Source organism: Corvus hawaiiensis, chromosome 6, assembly GCF_020740725.1.
Source record: "Corvus hawaiiensis isolate bCorHaw1 chromosome 6, bCorHaw1.pri.cur, whole genome shotgun sequence".
Lineage (NCBI taxonomy): Eukaryota > Metazoa > Chordata > Aves > Passeriformes > Corvidae > Corvus > Corvus hawaiiensis.
This window is the reverse complement of record NC_063218.1, coordinates 62018696-62036959: the sequence shown is the minus strand read 5'-3', so window position 1 is coordinate 62036959 and position 18264 is coordinate 62018696. Positions and strand designations below refer to the sequence as shown.

The following is an 18264-nucleotide window of genomic DNA, read 5'->3' as shown; positions in this document are numbered from 1 at the left end:
TTTTTTTTAACGGATGTGCTTTTTTGACCTTTTCAATTTCCCAAGAGTATAGAGGGGCTTACAGGAGTAGCAATATGTTGTGTGTATACTTGCCAGGGCTTTTTTTTTTTGCTGATATTTAACAGCATACAATAATAAAGTAAATTCATATAGTTTGTAAATCAAATGGTGTCAACCAGAACATCTTTTGACATAAAAAGATAGTCAAGGACCGATCTACATCTCATGCGCTCTCTTAACTCCTAAGACTGTTACTTCATGGGCACATCTATGGAAAAGAAAACAAACTGGCCTTGTTGATGTATGTGGAATAAGGCACAAACTAACTTTAATTAAGCCCTTAATTTCAGGTAAGTACCGGCTTCAGAAATGTAATTTGAATTAGAGTAGAACAGTAGAGGAATCTTGAGCTTTCGTGTCTTACTGATGACACTTTGTGAAGAGACTAGGAAGAAGGTCACTACAGCCCTTTCCACGTAGGTTGAAAGAGTGTTAAATCATCAGAAAAGACAAGATAAGCCACATTAACCTGTCTCTGATTTGTCTTCCTAACTTGCTACTGTTGAACTGTCATATAACAATGTCAGGTTTTGATTTTTTTTTTTTAATATGCAATTGCAGATAGATATTGTAGAGTTCCTTTATCAACTTTAACTAGGCCAGGTGAATAAAAATGAAATATTCTTCAGTAAGTAGTGTTGTTGAACCTGGTCAGCACTGGGATTTTATCTATTAGCAGAAATAGAGTTATTCATTGAATATCAACTAGTCTTTTTAGGAGATGAGAAATTTTCCAGCGAGGGCATTATTAACCAAAATTATGAATAAAGCTGTGCTATATATACAAAGATAAATTCCTAATATGATAGAGCAGTTTAGAGCACGTGCTCTTAAGGAGCTCATGCTCAGGGACCATGTCAATTCTTTGTTCCTCGTTCAGTATTTTGCAGCAGTTCTGCATTTGTGTAGTTCAGTTTTGCATGAGGTATGACAGAAGGCCTCTACTTACACTTTAAATTATTGATACAGTGCATGCAAGATTCCTGTAATTCTCAAAACCTGCTTTAAAAGAATATCGTCTTGTTTTGCTGTTCGGACAGGTAAAACAGCTCAGCATGGTAATTTTATAGATAGACCTAATTAAATAGTAGAGAGAAGAATTTCCTAGAGCACTGAATGTATCATGCTCATGAAATGTGATGAGTTAGGGCTGATGATAATGATAATAAACTTTAGCAATGAAATTATGAGTATTACAAGAAGTCTTCTGACTCCTGTACTCACATTCTTAAGCTGTAATTTTCATATCACTGTTTTGTCCTTAGGTTTGAGATCTTTCTTGTTGTTTCTTTAAAAAAATGTAGTGTTAGCCTTTAGTTTTCTATATTGCTTCTGTTTCATCTTGACAAATGGTTTACTCCTTGTTTTGATAAGCAAAAGTGTGTGGAATGTAGGACTCTGTACTTTGACATAACTTTTTAGATCTTTCTAGAAGTTCTTTAATACTGGGATGTTATTCCAGACCTCTGCAAATATATGAATTTTCCAATAATGTGATATGGTGGGTTTGACCCTGGCTGGACACCAGGTGCCCATCAAAGCCACTCTGTCACTCCCTTCCTCAACTGGACAAGGGAGAGAAGAAGATAATGAAAGGCTTGTGGATCTAGATAAGGGCAGAGAGAGATCACTCACCAGTTACAGTTGTGGGCAAAACAGACTACTTGGGGAAATTAGTGTAATTTGTTACCAGTTAAATCAGAGTAGGGTAATGAGAAGTAAAACCAAGTATCTTCCACCCACTCTTTTCTTCTTCCTGTGCTTACCTTCGCTCCTGATGTTTCTCTGCCTCCTCCCCACAGATGGCACAGAGGGGATGGGGAATAGAACTGCAGGGGAACAGCTGCCTCCCCATGGAATCTCTGCTCCTGTGCCTGGAGCATCTTCTCCCCCTCCTTCTGCACTGACCTGGGTGTCTGCAGAGCTGTTTCTCTCACGTGTTCTTGCCCCTCTCCCTAGATGGAATTGCTGTTGCTCAGTAACTATTCTCCTTTCTCAGATATGTTATTCCAGAGGTGCTGCCACCATAAGTGATGGACTCAGCCTTGGCCAGTGCTGGATCCATCCTGGAGCTGGCTGGCCTTGGCTCTGCCAGACATGGGGGATGTTTCTGGCAGCTTCTCTTGCAGTCCTCTGCCACCAAACCCTTGCAATATAAACCCAATACCCATAGCAAGTACAACACGAAAAATCACTGATTACACTTAGTGAGCCTCTGCTAGAAACACCTGGATTGTCATTGGGAAGATAACTGTGTGATAAGTTCAGTTGATTGACTTCTGGTTTTTTTTGGTGTTCGTTTTTCATGTGTTCATTTTCTAAAAGCCATAGCTTTAAAGAAAGAAAAATAATTTGACCACAGATAATTTCACCTCTTTAAGCTAAGGGTCTTGGCAGACTCAAAGGTTCTTCTCTTGGCTGTCACACTGGTGTGATTACACAGCAATTCATACTCCCTGTACACTGGACAGTAATAGAAAAAGATTTCATCATCTCCTCCATAATCCTTGTTAAGCATGCTGTTTTTGTTACGAAGCAGTAAGTTCATGGCTCCCTCTGATGTGACATGGCAATATGAGAATCCACGGTCAGTAACTCTGGCCTTGAATTTTTCATGTTCTGAAATCGTATCATTGTAGCGGCCTGTGTTCCTGGAAAAGTTGTTATGGAAACTTCATTACAGCTTTTCTAAAAATGAACAAACAAAACCCCAAGCAAAGCCTTTTTAGAATTCCAAATACTTTGTTAATTTAAAAATTGTGTTACAGCATTTTCTCATGAGTTAATTTTAGAAATTTGGTATGCAGATTGCTGCAGTCATGTGCGAGTTAATGCAGTACATAAAGGTTGGTTATGGACCAGGCATATATAATGAGGTCTCATTCTGTGTCAGACCTTTGAGGCCCCACACGTGACCACCCTGCCTGAGCAAATTCAGTAACAAGGGGAGAAAGTGCCACGTGCAAGGATGAATGACACAAATAAAGAGGGAAGAAAAAAAGGGAGTAGAGCAGCATAAAGTTTTTTTGTGAAGTCTATTCAAAATTCTGACCAGTCTGAAAGCCCCAAGGGGTTGTTGGATTTGGTTGGATCTTGTGTGTGATTGCAATTTTTCTCTAGGTAGGGTAGATTTTGAAAGACATCCCTAGACTAGGATGGTCCTATTTTATTTTTTTCCCTACTGTGGTGGGTTCTGGTATTGTATTTCTTTAGTCTAGTGCTGCACAGCTGTGCAAGGAGAGTTTCATTTTTGTGGAGTCTTCATATATCTGTGATTTTATTTATTTTTTATTTTAAAGTTGTAACATAATTTCTTCACCATGATCAGTGATAAATACTGTGTTTAATGAAAATTTTTTAGGGGTTTTATTTTTGGTTCTGTTTTCCATCTTTTATTGTTACCTTATGTTGTCAAGGAAGTTTTCAGAGGAAAGAGAAAATCCAAGTAAATGCAATGTATTCCCTCTACAGGATTTATGAACGTGTCATTGATCCCCCAGAAACGAATTTGACACCTGAAAGCAATTTATGGCTCGGACAGAGAAACAGGAAACATGGTTTCTTTAAGGTAAGCAGATATGACATGGCACGGGAAGAAGGAAAGTAATGATGGGTCAACAAGATACTTCCAATCAGTTGTCTGAGACTCATGCAGTATGATACGTATGAAGTTTGGTAGGAACTGTGGACAGTTTGTAAACAGCTTGTTTACAAGGTAAAAGTTTCTGGTATTTATTCCAGTTTTGGATAACAAGCCACAGTGCAAGTGTTCATCTGTGAAAGGAGTCTATAGAGCAGCAATAGGCCAATCTGCCTATCCTCAGTCTGGGCATGGATTTGTTGCCACGGTGATTTACCACCCACTCGGCTTCCCTGTGAAGCCGTCAGTTCCTAAGACAATTTTACAAGTTGCCTCTTTTCTGAGGATGTCTCCCCAAAGTCCCCAGATTTCCAACAAGCTAGGACAATTATGCTAAACTTACTTCAGCATAGTAGGTAACAATTTTAATTGTGAAACAGAGGTAAAAGCCAAGTTTTAACTTAAATGATAGTCTGAGGGTTGCGCTGAACCTAGAGTGCATTTCATCCTCCAGCAGCTGAGCTGTCACTGTGAAGTGAAATTGATAGTATTATTTTATTCTACAGCTGTTGGTTTTTTACCTCAGCTGCTTCCCACTATTCCACAGATGGTAAACATATGTTTATAGCTACACAGGAAAAGGAAGAAGTTATACTGGAGTCGCCCGTCTTAAATTCTTATTTTATGCAGGCAGTCAGAGCCTCAGAACTCTGGGATATTATATGTTTGTAAATTAATATTTCTATGTGTTAACACTTTGGAAACAGCAGGGTAGCTAATGATATGCTAATGAACTGACAATTTTTATTGATCATAATGAAAGCAGACAAGTGCCTTACTTTGCTTTATGCATGCTTGAATATTTTACTAACTTTCTTCAGGGCAGAAATATAATTGGTTGTGTTTTTTTTAATCCTGCTTGAGAGTTTCAGAAGTCTTACTTTTTTATGTTACTCATTGCAAAAACTTGGGATTTTGCCAGTCTGTGAAGAGTACACATCTCTTTCCATGTATTTATATGCTCAGCAGGATCTCCCTTTCTTTTTCAGAGCAATTTGTTTCACTGTTTCAGCATATAAAAAAATAGATATATTTTCCTTAATGTAAACAGAGATCTGCAGGGAAATAAGAGCATTAAAAAAGAATTAGCATTTTTGTATGTGTGTTGGAGCCATGAAAATGTGCATAGGGAAAAGCACTGGATACTGTTCTGAATATCGTCTCTGCCATTCCTGAAGTTTTCTTATTTTAATGATAATTAATTGTTGTTTCTCTCCATAAACGAGTAGCATTAAAGCACATTTTGGTCATATTCTCATACCTATATTAGGTTTTAATTCTTTGGTATATCAGAAGGGGCAGGAGGGGGTATGATAGTCCTAAGTCACTGTCCAGCAGCAGCAATTTTTTGTGTCTGTGCTTTTGTTCCACATCATTATTTACAGTGATTATTCCACAAGCAGTCCTGCTGTACCTGTGGCCGTGCTGGGGAGTGAAGTGCTCTGTGGTGTTATCAGGGGAACTGAAGTCTCACCCCTTGCTCCTGGTATCTCTTGCTGGTTGTAACTTGCCTGACATGGCCAAGCACTCGGAATTCAGCCAAGACAGTGGTTGTAGCACAGCAGTGGCGGGAGCAAGTTTGGAGCAGGCTTAGGAGAGCTTTTCTGTTGGCTTTGAAGGCAATCCCATGAACTACTTAGTTTGAAAGCTATGTGCTTCAGGTTTGTTTGTGCAGCTGTCCCGACTCTGTCCAGGACAGGGTTAATTTTCGCAGTAGCTGGGAGGGAGCATGGCTGGGACATGGAGGTTATTCTATACCCCCTCATGCAATTGCAGGGGGTGAGGAGAACACCTTCTCTTCCAAGGAGAAAGAGTTCCTTCTGGTCGAGAAAACACAGTGGAAGGAGCCATCCAGTATTGTTATTACTGGGAATGCTTGTTGTGTGAATAATATCTTTTCTATACCTTTTGTTACTGATACTGTTACTGTTAATTTTTTTATCTCATCGCTCTGTGATCTTCACCTTTTGTGCCTCCAGTTCTCAACTCCTTCCTACCACAGCAGGGAGGGGTAGAGAAAGGGGATTGAGAGAGAACAGCCTGAGGCTTGGGAGAGTCTTGGTGGGGATACTGAACTGGGGAGTACCATTCCTAAAGCAGGACAGCCTTAACTGGTGGCCAATGTGTGGTACGAAGGGTGGAAATAACAGAGCCTGAGCAGGTTGAAAGCTAATTTGATTTAAGCTTCTGTGGTATTAGGTATGGAGCACTGGCCACAATGTTGCTTGGCTTGTTCATGTGGGTGTGATGCCTAAGCCTGTATCTATTCCCTGATGTGCCCCTTGCTATGTTCTTTTTCAGTGTAGGGAGAGGGATCAGGATTGCTTTGTTGCTATACTGTGTGATATCTGCTTATGACTTGATAACATCAAGGGCAATGAGGATCATTTTGGATGTGTGTTCAGTGTTGCTCTCCTACCCTTACCTCAGGTGCTTATGTGGGGAGTCCATTAATAATCATAACCAGTCTGTGGGGCAAAGAGGGGAGGATGATTTTCCACAGCTTTTCATCCCCTTTCCCTCCTTCAGGCCTGTTAAACAGCTTTTGAGAATTTTGAATTTCATTTGGATGTTAAGGAAAGCACGTTCTTGTTGCAATGTCTGCTGTGTTTTCTCAGTATGGTCTACAGTACCATGTTTAGAGTCAGGTTTCTGGGAGGTTCATTCAGAGATCTGCCCTGAGGGGCAATAATCATGAATGTCATGGAACGTGGGAGTAAATGGGCTGGTATTTAGAGAAATTCTCCAGTGTTTTGGGAGTTCACCCCTGAACAACTACAGGACTCTGATAAAGTGACAGTATTTGCAAGAAGAATGCTATGGTGACTCCAGAGAGGAGCAACTTGAGCAAAGGCAAACCGCTCCATGGAAGGAGGACCTGGGTCCTGGGTGGGTAATGCAGAGACAGGGAAACAATGTGTACCACAAGGGGATTTGACTGACTATAGAAATGATACCTGTGACTCTGTATATTTATGTATCTGTATCTATATAGTTGGAGGGTGTAGGATCTGGGTGGGACATAAGTGGTGTAGAATAAGAGATGGATAAATTAAGGCTGTCGTGGTTTATGAATGGTACTCCCCAATTCAGTAACCTCCCACCAGGAGTCTCTCAAATCCCACCAAATCACACCTTGATTTCTCACTCCTCCTTTCCTTCCCCCTCCTCCCTGTGATGGAATGGAGTTCAGAATGAGAGACACAAAAGGTGAAGATGATGGGTGTAGATAAGAAAAAATTACTGGAAGGAGTGATGAGATAAGAAAATGAACAGTAACAGCAACAATATTATTAACAAAAGGTATAGGAAAAGAAATTATTTACCCAGATAAACATTCTTGATAATAGAGGGTACCGGATGGCTCCCTCCTCCACATTTTCTTGACCATAAGGAACTCTTTCTCCATGGAAGAGAGAGTCCCTTCCCCTGCCTCCTGCAATGGTATGAGATGCTGTAGAATAATCACCATGTTCCAGCCATGCTCCCTCCCAGCTACTGCAGAAATTAACTCTGTGCTGGACAGAGCCAGGACAGCCACAGAAACTCAGGGTTTGTTTCAGGGCTAGAGAATACCATTATCATCAGGTTAGGAAGCTGAAGCAAATGCAACTGAATGGAGAAAAAGAGTGCTGCCAGATATCCATGGAACACTCTCTAGGATGGATCTGATTGCTGCCAGGATCAGAATTACCTGCAGAATTTGCTTTACTGCTGAGGAGAACCCTTCCCCCTAAGGGTCCCCCCAAAGAGCTACTGCAGAAATGAGCTTATTAATGCATTGGTGAGAAGGTGATTTATGTTGCAAGACAGTAGTTTTCATAACTACTAGAGCAGGCTCTATTGATCCTGCTCATGTCTGGGGATTGTGTATTAGGTGCTTGAGAAGCATATTGGTATTTTTATTGCACAGTATCATGTATATAATTTATATAGTCATATGCTTCTGTAATAATTTTGGACTCAGTGTTGTATGGACTAAGGTGAAACTAAACGTAGTGCTGAGGGCAGCGTTCAGGTGCCTGGCATGGCTGCCCTGAGTGGAGCAGCACAGTGCTGATGGAGTGGAAGTCTGGGCGTGTTGGCATGGCTTTGCCAAGGCACAGGAGTTCCAGGCATGTCTGCTGGTGCCACCGCGGAGAGCCTTTCGCAGCGCTGGCCAGTGCAACTTGCACAGCTGTTTGGCTCACATTATCTCTGTGGGAGAAGTAGGTTTTAAAGAGGATGAAAGGCAGTGGAGGAAATGAAAATGCAGAAGTGGAGAGCTCATGGAATATATGAGCCTTTTCACAGAATGTGGGAGGACTGTTCTATTTAGTAGATATCTGAGAAGTGCAATAAACTGGGCTTTTTGCATTATGTTCTCATGGAATGGGCTTGATATTTAGTGCTGCAGACCTGGATTTCATTTTGTAGCTGGTAATCTGCCTGCACCAGATGAAGGCTCTTCAAGCTAGTAAGTCCTGATGCTGTGCTGAAGCTTTGATTGTCATTAGCCAAATGTTTTTATTGATAACATAAAGGTGATGTCTGCTTGGGAAGGGAAAAACTGGAAAGATTTTGACCACTGACATTGCACTGTTAAGGACAAAATCCAAGCTCTTGGGAGCCTAGACTTAATGCTGAAGCAGGAATAATCAGAGTTTTTTCATATTTGTTACAATAATTATGGCTGTAATAAGTGTTTGCCTACAATGAAGTCTTTCTATTAAAAAAATACATCAGCAAAATTTCTGCCCTTGGAAAGTTTACTTCTGTGTTTGATCATAATTCTGTTTCAGATGGTTTACAGACCTAGAAGTCATCTGTGCTAGTGAACTGAAGTTCATATTCTTATGTTTTTCCAAAGTAATACGCTTCCATGTAGCCAGAAATTACACATAAAATAGTTGTGTTTCCTCTTCAGGCTGTGTATAAATGCGAATCTGTCCAAAAGACAATTGAGCAGTATGACTCTGATGCAACAAACACATTTGAAGTTGACGATGCACCTAAAAAAACAACAACAAAAAAACCAACAAAAAAACCCCAACCTCCCCCGCCCCCCCCAAACCCCAAAACCCAAAAACCAAACCAAACAAAAAACCCCAAAACCCAAAAACAAACAAAAAAAAAGCCTGAAGAAAAAAATCACTTCTCTCTGGATGGTGTCTCATTAGTTAGGTGATATAGTCTGGTGGAACTTCATAATCTCATTTACTCTTGGTTGAGCTTTTCACTGCAGAGGCTTAAGTCTTGAAATATATTTTTATGCCTCACCTTCTAATTTCTCACTGATGACTGCTGACAGAAAGTATGTAAAATGGCTTTCAGGATGTTCCATTTCCAGTGACAGTATTACTTCTCATTACTTATGGTTTCATTATTCTCATAGATGAAAAGGTTAATAAATGTATGTACTTATGCAAGGAAGACAGGGTGATCTGGTTATCTCTATTAATATTTTCAGTTAATATTTGATCATGAGACAGCAAGCAGGAAACAGTGCTTGCTGATTACATTCTGCTCTTTTAACAGATGATATAAATGTTAAATGTTACTTGCCAGGCTTTAAGGACTGTCTGAGGCCTCTATTTATGGGTGGAGATTGAGTGCCTATGAGCAAGTGATGATGTCCTTGGTCTGCAAAATTCACTCTACTGCAATTTAACTGAAAATTAAAGCACAGTCTGGCAAATCAGTAATTTAATTAGATAGTAACTGCTGCCATGATAAATTTCTTTTCAGATGAAATAAATTTTTCTGTGTCTGTGAGGACATAGAGCTGTGTCACTGATGCCTTAAGGCATCATCACAACATCTGACTAACAGAGAAGTGCAAATATCAGCACTAGAGATCCTTTGATTTCCCTTGCTCCTCTCCCTTAGTGGCCATGACATTATTAAAGCCAGTGGATCCTGTGAAGTAAGTACATTGCACAGTCAAAGATGCAGCAAAAGCTTCATCCTGAGCTTAAAAGAACAAACACAAGCTTCAGCATTTTCTGGACTGTCTGAAGTGTCCAGGGTTCTTTAGGGCCTGGGTGTGCAGGGACACTGGCCATCTGCTGCTTCCACTGGGGATGTCCTTGCAGGGCGGGGACGGTGCAGGGTGCAGCAGGCACTGGACCTGTGGGTTCTGCCTCCCCACTGTCATGCCTGGTTTGGTTTAGGAGCCCCATACAACCTGCACTGACTGGCTCTGACCTTCTGCCAGTCCTGCACAGGGCATCTCTATCTGCCTGGGCTAGAGAGAGGATTTAATTCTGGCTGATGGCACGATTACCCAAACTGCCTGTTGAGATACAGAGCAGCTAGGAGGCTTAATGAAACCAAGCAATGGAAGTGTAAACTGTTACTTACATCTGGCACTATGTACTTGTCTTTTCAGTGTTTGATTTCACAGCCTTATTTGGCTAAAAAAATAAAGAGTTTTACTGTGTTTTCTTTTTGTCTTTTGGAAAAGTGTGTCATCGGCTTGAGCAATGGATATTATTTCACTGCTTTTTTCACCAGTCTCACCCCATTTAAAGACGTTTAAGCAGCTTATATTTGGTGATTACTAAAGACAAAGCAGTATTATCGCTGTAATATCCAAACACTCAGAAAGATAGGAGGAGTTGTTCTATTTTGTTCATCTTCAGTTATTTTCCTCACAAGCAGAGTGAGCTGGTAATCTTTTTTTGTATCCACTGAAGAAATGACTTGTGAAAGAGCTTGTACAAATTTAAGTGAATGTTTGTAATCTGTATTACCAGTTTTCTCTTCTTTTACAAAGGGTATTATTCAAGATGTGAAAATCATCTTTATACCTAATGGATATATAACACAGTGTCCTAATCTGAATCGCAGTAAGTAGCAATCTTTTTATTCTCTCTGTTTTAGATTTTTCATACAGATTGTTTCTTTGCTTTAAAAATAATACTTTCAGGCTTGTTATTTTTGCATGTGCTGACTTCCAGAAGGCAAAAATTCCATATAAACAGATTCAGATAAATCTAGTATGATAGATTGTTGGTTATTTATGGTTTATTGTGTCTTTTCTTCTCTTCTTTTCTGTTTCTTTTTAATCTTTCTCTATTGAGCATGCCCAACCTGCAGTGATTTCTTAAGTCTGGTGCAAGGAATCATGGATTTGCAAGAACTCCTGGCAAAAATGACTGCAAAAGTAGGTACCTAAGCTTTTTTGTTAGTTGCCCATTTCCTTCCTTTCCTTCCCTAAGACAAAGATATTCTATATGCCATTCCTTATACCATGAAAATTATTCCAAATGTTCATGGTAGAGTCATTTTTTTTCTTACTGTCTGCATAGTCTTATGGATATGGCTCCATGGTTGTTTCTTAAGCTTAATAATGTTTCTGTTCTCTGCTTTATTATTTGTAAGGTAGTGACAAAATATGCAGAGTCTGATGTTTTGTAAGAAGCCTTAGCTTGGTTTCCCTTTTCATGCTGAGGAATAAATGCAGAAACAAAAGGAATAAATGCAGAAACAAAAGAGTGAAATCCCTCAACAATTTCCTCACCATGTGATGCTGTCTGTCAGAGGGGAGATGTTTTCTTGTGGGAAGTCCTGTGAAGTCTTCAGGACTGGTGTAGTCTCCTTCCTGGGAACTGAAATGAGGCCCCAAAATGAAAATGCCTGTGAACCTGCTGACTGTGCTAACCTTGATATCACTTTTGATCAATGGTTTTTATCAGTGTAAAAGTTAATTCAGCTCCAGGTGATGTGGTGTGTGCTTGGGTTTGGTTTTTTTTTCCTTCCTTCTCCCCCCCCACCCCCTCCCCAGTTGCATCATGAATAGGATGAATGGGAATCTATAGAGTTGGGGATTTTTTGTTTGTTTGTTTGGGATTTTGGAAATTTTCTTTAGGCTCTGCTCCTACAGTACACAGGCAACCTCAGCATTAGCCAAGGCCCTTCAGCAAGGCTGTGCTGAAGTGTTGGGATAGGAAACTGTGTTTTAGAGGTGACCAAACCCTTGATCTGTGTCAAAGGAGAATCTGAACACTTTTTGAGGTTAATGTTGGTGAACCATCTGGTTTGTGGTGGAGGGCAGTTAATTGTCTCTTTTGAAACAGCACTTACATGTTAATTACTTAGATTTAAGTGCAAATGCAACCAACCTGTAGATGCCCTTACTCTGAGTGTAGTTACTGTAGGAATTTCCAAAACAGGATTTGCATAGCAGTGCTGCTTGTGTAAAAACATTATACTGTTTACTGCACTGCCTTGAAATGCTCTTTCCCTTCCCAACAGGAAAGGGGAAACTGTTTTTTGGAGAGTGTGTGCATTATCCTGGCAGTCCTCTTACTCAGCTGACATGCTTTGGACAGGCTGGATCCGAATGCGAAATGTGAAGCTTTTAGTTCAGTTTTCTGCTTGTACTGTGAAAGGGAGGCAATTATTTTGAGCCCTGCTGGTGGTATGAGCAAGTTCCAATTATGCAGTGTACTGAGTAACTTGCTTTCTCTGATGTTAATTATAATTTTGCTTGCTAGTACTTTATGAGGGGAAGCAAATAACACAGTATTTGTACTGCAAAGACTCTGTGCTTTCATAAAGTGGTGCTGCCATAATCCTTCATTGCAAATTCCTTTTCTGTTACAGCAGTCCACTGACTGTTTTGTTGCAGTTGTTTCCTGTTGTCCAGGAAAAATGCATGCAGAAGGAAAGAAAATTAACTTGGTAGACAAATGCAAGTTAAAAATGGGGAGTCTGCAGGGAAGCATTAAGATTTGTATCTGCCTTTTAAGTCCTAGCCACAACAGCTGCAAGTGGTACTAATGCAGATACAAGTATATTTTGTGGGGATGATGCATGTCAAGGCTTTGCAGGGCTGTGCAGCTGCCCACAGAGATCCTGTTTGGCAGGGCAGGTGGTCAGAGGAGGGCTTGCTAATGTACAGCAGCGAAGATCCCTACAGATCTGCACCAACAGATGCTGAGCACGAACAAGATGTTTTGAGAAAGTGGTTTGGTGTCTAGTTGTTGCTTTTAGGCTCCTCTATATCCAGGATTTCATCCTCTCTCTCAATCTGTGTTTGGTTACAGCTGTATCTTGGCATTGAACAGATGAGCAAGTGTTGTTTGCAATGAATGTGTACGTGCAGTTTATAGAAATTAAAATTATGGAGACTCAGGGCTGGGCTTGCCTGGGAAGGAAGTATCTGGCTACTGGTTTCAGACTCAAATAATTTTAGTAGCTGGGAAGTTATGCAGAATGACAGCAGGAAAGGAAGGTTCCCTCCTGCTTGGGCTGTACCTCTCCTGAGTCTGGTGGGCTCGGGATGGGACACAGGGCCTATGTAAATGCTCCAGCAAAGCACTGTCTATGGCAGGTTGTCACAGAATGCTACAAAGGGAGCATTTGATCATGACTTGTAGCAAGCTAACCACCCTTATGTCCTCTTCTTACCTATGTTTGGTAAAGACATATAAAGACTAATAAATTCTAGCATTTAAAACTTATTTTATTTTTGTCATAATTTGAATTAATTCTGAATCTTTCCAGTAGATATCTTCAATTGATTTAATCTTGTGTCCTTAAGTAGAGACACACTGTATGTCAGGGTGTTAGAATCTGGCTAAAATGTTAATTTGCTGCAGGAGAAAAGGATTGTGTTACATTGCAGCATTCCCTACTGCTGTGCTAGAGTACTATTAGTTCCTCTTTAAAAATAATGGCTAAAATAATTCATGTGGCTTTAACAATCTGCTGAGATCAGTCTGGGCATCTCCTGCACTTCTCTGAGTGGAATATAACTTCTTTTGGTAAATTATGAGCCTCCACTAGGGTGTGCTTTGTATTCAGATGTGTTTGTTACATGAAGACTTCCAGCACAAAACTTTCTACTGAGTCTTTCCTTGCTGGAGGTGAGAAAGGTTCAAGCTTGACTTTGATTAAAATCAAGAAAAATTAAGCAGCTGAGTTCATTTATGGACTAGGCAGTCTGGTTTATTTGCATCATGGGTTTATACAGCCAGGAATAGTTCTATGAATCACAAAATTTTCCATGTAAATTTTGACAGTCTGGTTTTTTTTTTTTTAATTTTATTTTTATTTTTTTATTATTTATTTTGCCAGAAAAAAAACCTTTTTTTAACAGAGACCTGTCATCTTTCAGTTATTTGGATGGGCAGGGAAGGAATGCACATATTTACTGCTAAGTATTAAGCTTGTATTTCTGTTCTAACAGCAAGGCGTGTTCAGAGCTAGCCACAAGCTCAGGGTTTACTCCAGGAGCATGGTTTCTCCATTGATCATAATGTGGGATGACCATGATCTAACTCCATCAAAACCTGAGGAATAGGATTAGTTTATACCTGCTGATTTCCTGGTTGAGTGTTTTGAAGACTGTAGTCAAAGCTGGTTTGGCTAAATATAAGTATACTGGTTTTTGCTTTTCTAAATAATGTGTTTAGTGTGTTTTTAAATAATGTGAATTGCAAAAATCTCATCAAGTTACTTTCATTTATAGTTAAATTATGCAGAAACAAGACTGAGTCAATTGGAAGACTGTCATTGTGAGAAGACTTGTCAAGTAAATGGATTGATCTACAGAGACAAAGACTCATGGGTTGAAGATGATCACTGCAGGAATTGCACATGCAAAGTAAGAATTTCTGAAGAGTTTCAAGGATAGGATCTAATGGAAATGTGAAAATGGCCTTTGAATACATAACGTTCACTCTGAGAATTATTATGTATTTAGTATGCATCTAGTGGCATTGTGGACAATAGAGAGGGAAATGGTAAAATAAATAAAATTTTGACATTGCTTATTTGTAAGCTTCATACATAAAATCTGCTTTCCCTTGACAATACTTTCTTATTTGTTCTAATTGTAGCTGTGAGGACTTGGGGTGAAGGGGTGGCATTGTGTTTGGATGGAATTGTTTTTACTGCAGTAGCTTTTTCAAAAAGGAGGCATTATCTTAATAGTATTCATAGATGCTTAGTTGCATCTTGCATGGTAACTTGCAGATTTGTTTTCAGCATTTATCAGAATGAAGAATACAAGGAACAGAAAGAGAATTAGTATGTAAAACTTATATCTTTGAAATTATTTGATAAATATCTGAAGAGAGCCTTTGTTTACTCAAGAAAATAGAAGCCTGATTGTTAAAAATCTCAAAGATGATTGGAACAGCCTACAGAAAGTAGGGCTTATGTTCTTTACTTATGTTTTTCAGTTAATGCAGTTTGGGACTGGGGAGTAAAACCAGTAACGTATCAAAATGAGGCAGTTCACCTTCAGCTGCATTTGACTCATCTTGTAGCTGGGTGGGATTAAATTCGTTAGTGAAGGATGTGTTTGTAATGCAGAATGCTGTTTTCATTTACTTAAATAGTTTTTAGTGTTTTGTACAAAGTATTCACTAATAGCAGTGGCAGTAGTTGAATTTTGTCTTAAAACCCTTTGCTTAGAGCGGAGTTGTGGAATGCCGAAGGATGTCCTGTCCCCCTCTTGAATGTCCCCCTGATGCCCTCCCAGTGCATGTGGAAAGTCAGTGCTGCAAAGTGTGCAAGGGTAAGTACATCACTCAGACCTCTCAGTTTTGCCTTCTATTTCAGCAGAATTAAACTTGTCCTGGCAGCAGGCACATTTTGTAATGATTTTCAGAGGTCCTGGTAATTCAGGTAACATGAGTCATAGTGGCAAACATGATTTAAGAAGAAAATAAGTAATTGCTGAGAAATGAAAAAGCATTGCAAATTTCTGAGGTACTATTTTTACCTATTGTTAGTGTAAAATTATTCATCCTGTTGGGGGCTGGGAAGACTGACTTGGTTCCAGTTTGTATCTCCTGTTGGTGTTGAGGAGCATCAAGCCTATGGTCTGAACTTTCTTTTGTGATGAGTAACTAACCGAGCTGTTATCTTTTTGCCTCTCTTTTATTTCAAGTTAAAAGGCTGTTCTTCAAAATAAACTTGACAATATCAGACCCAGGCTTAGTATCACTGTGTGGAGCCGTAGTTTGCTGTAATTAATTTCAAAATAAATTAATGAGAAGAAAGAAAAGCTAAGTAAATTTTGTGATCGGTGTTATTGTCAGCTTTCAGTTCCTTTTTCTGGAAACGAAATCTGTTAAGTAATGTTCATGGAAGGAATATTCAATATTTGTTACTTTAATAGTAGTGCAAGGAACAAAGACAATTTATGTATTAACATTTTAGCTGTATACTAATGCCAGTCGTACTTAAGAAGCACAAATTCTCTTTCCCCTGATCTGTTCTGGAAGATGAGTAAACTTCATGCATGAGCCTTTCAATAATTTATTAAGACAGGGATGTTGAATTATTTTAGGATTTATTAGGAAAATAATAACACTTTTTTAGCATTCTGTCACCCTTTCTCAGTCATTGAATTCATTAGTTCTGTGCACAAATATCCTTTAGCTGTGGTCTTGCACTTGCTCGTTTCTTACGTAATCTCATTTCTCTCAGCTGTATGTCAGCATGAATATTCTGCATACTAAAAGGAGTTTATGAACAGAGTACTTGGGTGGTAAAATGACCATGCTGGCCTGTATTTCTTTGTCTCGAAATATTTTTATTTGTAACATTGAAAGTCTAGGAAGTTTTTTCATGAAACTGGATGCAGGCACAAGAGTCAAAATCTGACACAAAGAAATTGGAAGGCACAAAATTGTAGATTCAGTGTATACCCTCATGAGTAAACTGTTCCTGTTATTTGTAAGATGAACAATCAAACTTGCCTTTTGTCAGTGATTGGCACAAACTTGACTCGTTATTCTGACAAGAACTCAGCATGTCAGTCAATGGGAAGAGATGTATGGAAGTTGATTGAAATTGATTGTAAACGCCAGCTCCTTGACAAAATGATGTGCTAGGACCACAGTTAGTCACCTCTAGGTAGATAGTAGTAATTGCAGAGGTTTTCCAAAGAGCTGCACTGCAGGTGTTATTTTCTCTGTGCTTTTTCTATTTAGCTCTGATAGAACCATCAGTTGTAATTTGCTGTCTCTAGGGATTATTGAATGGCTGGGTTATTGGGCACTTTCCCGTCTTAGCTAAGGGTTAATGAGCAAAGTAGCTCTAATGTCTGATGTGTTAAGGGGTTTAGGCAGTTCAGTTTTGATCCCTGCCACCTTGTGTTAGCATTTCAAATAATATTTGGCAAAAAACTATAATTTTGTTTTAAATATCATTTTTCTGAATCAGACATTAACTTGCTTTCTGGTGTGTCCATTCTTGTCAGGAAAACAGACAGAAAGAAAAAGGAAATGTCTCTAGTTCATATTCTCCTAAAAATAGTTACTGGGATTCCTAATTTAAATGAAGCTTCCTCATCTGAAGTTTTCTTCAGAAGTGAGATCACAACAAGTTGGGCATAAAAACTAGGGCAGCTTTTGAAAAACAAAGAAAACTAGGATACCAAAAGGAAGAAGCCTGTTTTAAAATGCTTTAGTGATGATGAGAACTGAGTTATCCTGAAAATCATAAATCATTCTTTTTTTTTTTTTTGGAAGAAATGAGCATTTTCACAAAGAGTCATTAGAAGCAAATTGATGTCTGAAGGTTCATGAAGATTGATCTAGCAGTCTCTTTTGCTTAAAATTTGGGAATCAATCTGGCTGTGACAGTTGCTGCTGTGGAACTATTGGCATCACCTGTAAGAGGGACACACTTGCACCTGTGAGTGCTTCCCTTACCTGGGCACTCAGGAAGGAAATTGAGGTAAAACAGTCCTAGATAGTGTGTCTTTTGAGAACAGACTGTGAACACTTGCACTGTGCATGTGGCTTGACTCTGCAAACTTTTGAAGTTCAATTGCAACATAGGATTCGCATCTTTTAGCTTTCCTTTCAGGGTCCCAGGTCAGACTTTTACTGGCCAAGTACAGAAAGAGCTGAAATGCCACAGCAGAAAGTTATTTTATCAGTGTTTAGCATTGATCTGGCTAGTAATGTAGGGTGCTTTTATGCTGGATACTTGATTTGTGTGAGATCGTAACAGTCCAGCTGTTCTCTTTAATTGATGGATTTACTGTCCTTCTCTGGAATTGGAATTTAGCCATGTAGTTGCATGGGGACTGTGATAATTCCGGTCATAATTGACCAAGCTGTTTGCTCCTGTGGCCCTGCTGCAGGTTGCCTTTTTCATGGTGGCAGTAGTCCTGAGCTAGTCCACTTTGCCTTGAAGTGAATGAGGAATGATCATGTGTTCCAGTCTGTTCATTTGTGGAGCCGCTTGTCTTTGGCAGAAGGGTCAAAACTTCAGAGAAGAATTTTGTAGTAGGAGCTCTCAGTTTCTTGGGAAATCTGCGTATTTCATGTGTGCTTGAAGAATATTTTTCTGAAACAGATTTTTGCAGTTTGTTAATTTGGTACAGTCATTCGCTGCATCTGATCTGTTCGTGCAGTCCTCCAGCAAGTTGAAGAGTTCACCTTTGTGCCCACAAAAAATGGGAAGGCTTAATTGAAATCTGTGCTTGTATTATTCTCATGATGAACTGTACTCTAATAAATGTCTCCAGTTCTTGAAGTGAGTCATGAGGACCTCTAGTAACACAAATACTGTAGCTACTCTACGCGATCTCAGTAGTGAAAATATTTTCT

General features: G+C 39.4%; 1 protein-coding gene across 3 annotated transcripts in view; it reads left to right on the top strand.

Moving 5' to 3' along the window:
• Positions 1-18264, top strand: part of NELL1 (neural EGFL like 1) — a 293487-nt gene that overhangs the window by 60533 nt on the left and 214690 nt on the right. For all 3 annotated transcript variants that reach the window (XM_048307246.1, XM_048307245.1, XM_048307244.1), the window contains exons 5-9: positions 3532-3628; positions 10458-10530; positions 10765-10847; positions 14160-14294; positions 15110-15212. In XM_048307246.1, the coding sequence (XP_048163203.1) occupies positions 3532-3628; positions 10458-10530; positions 10765-10847; positions 14160-14294; positions 15110-15212 (491 nt within the window). The remainder of the gene's footprint in view (positions 1-3531; positions 3629-10457; positions 10531-10764; positions 10848-14159; positions 14295-15109; positions 15213-18264) is intronic.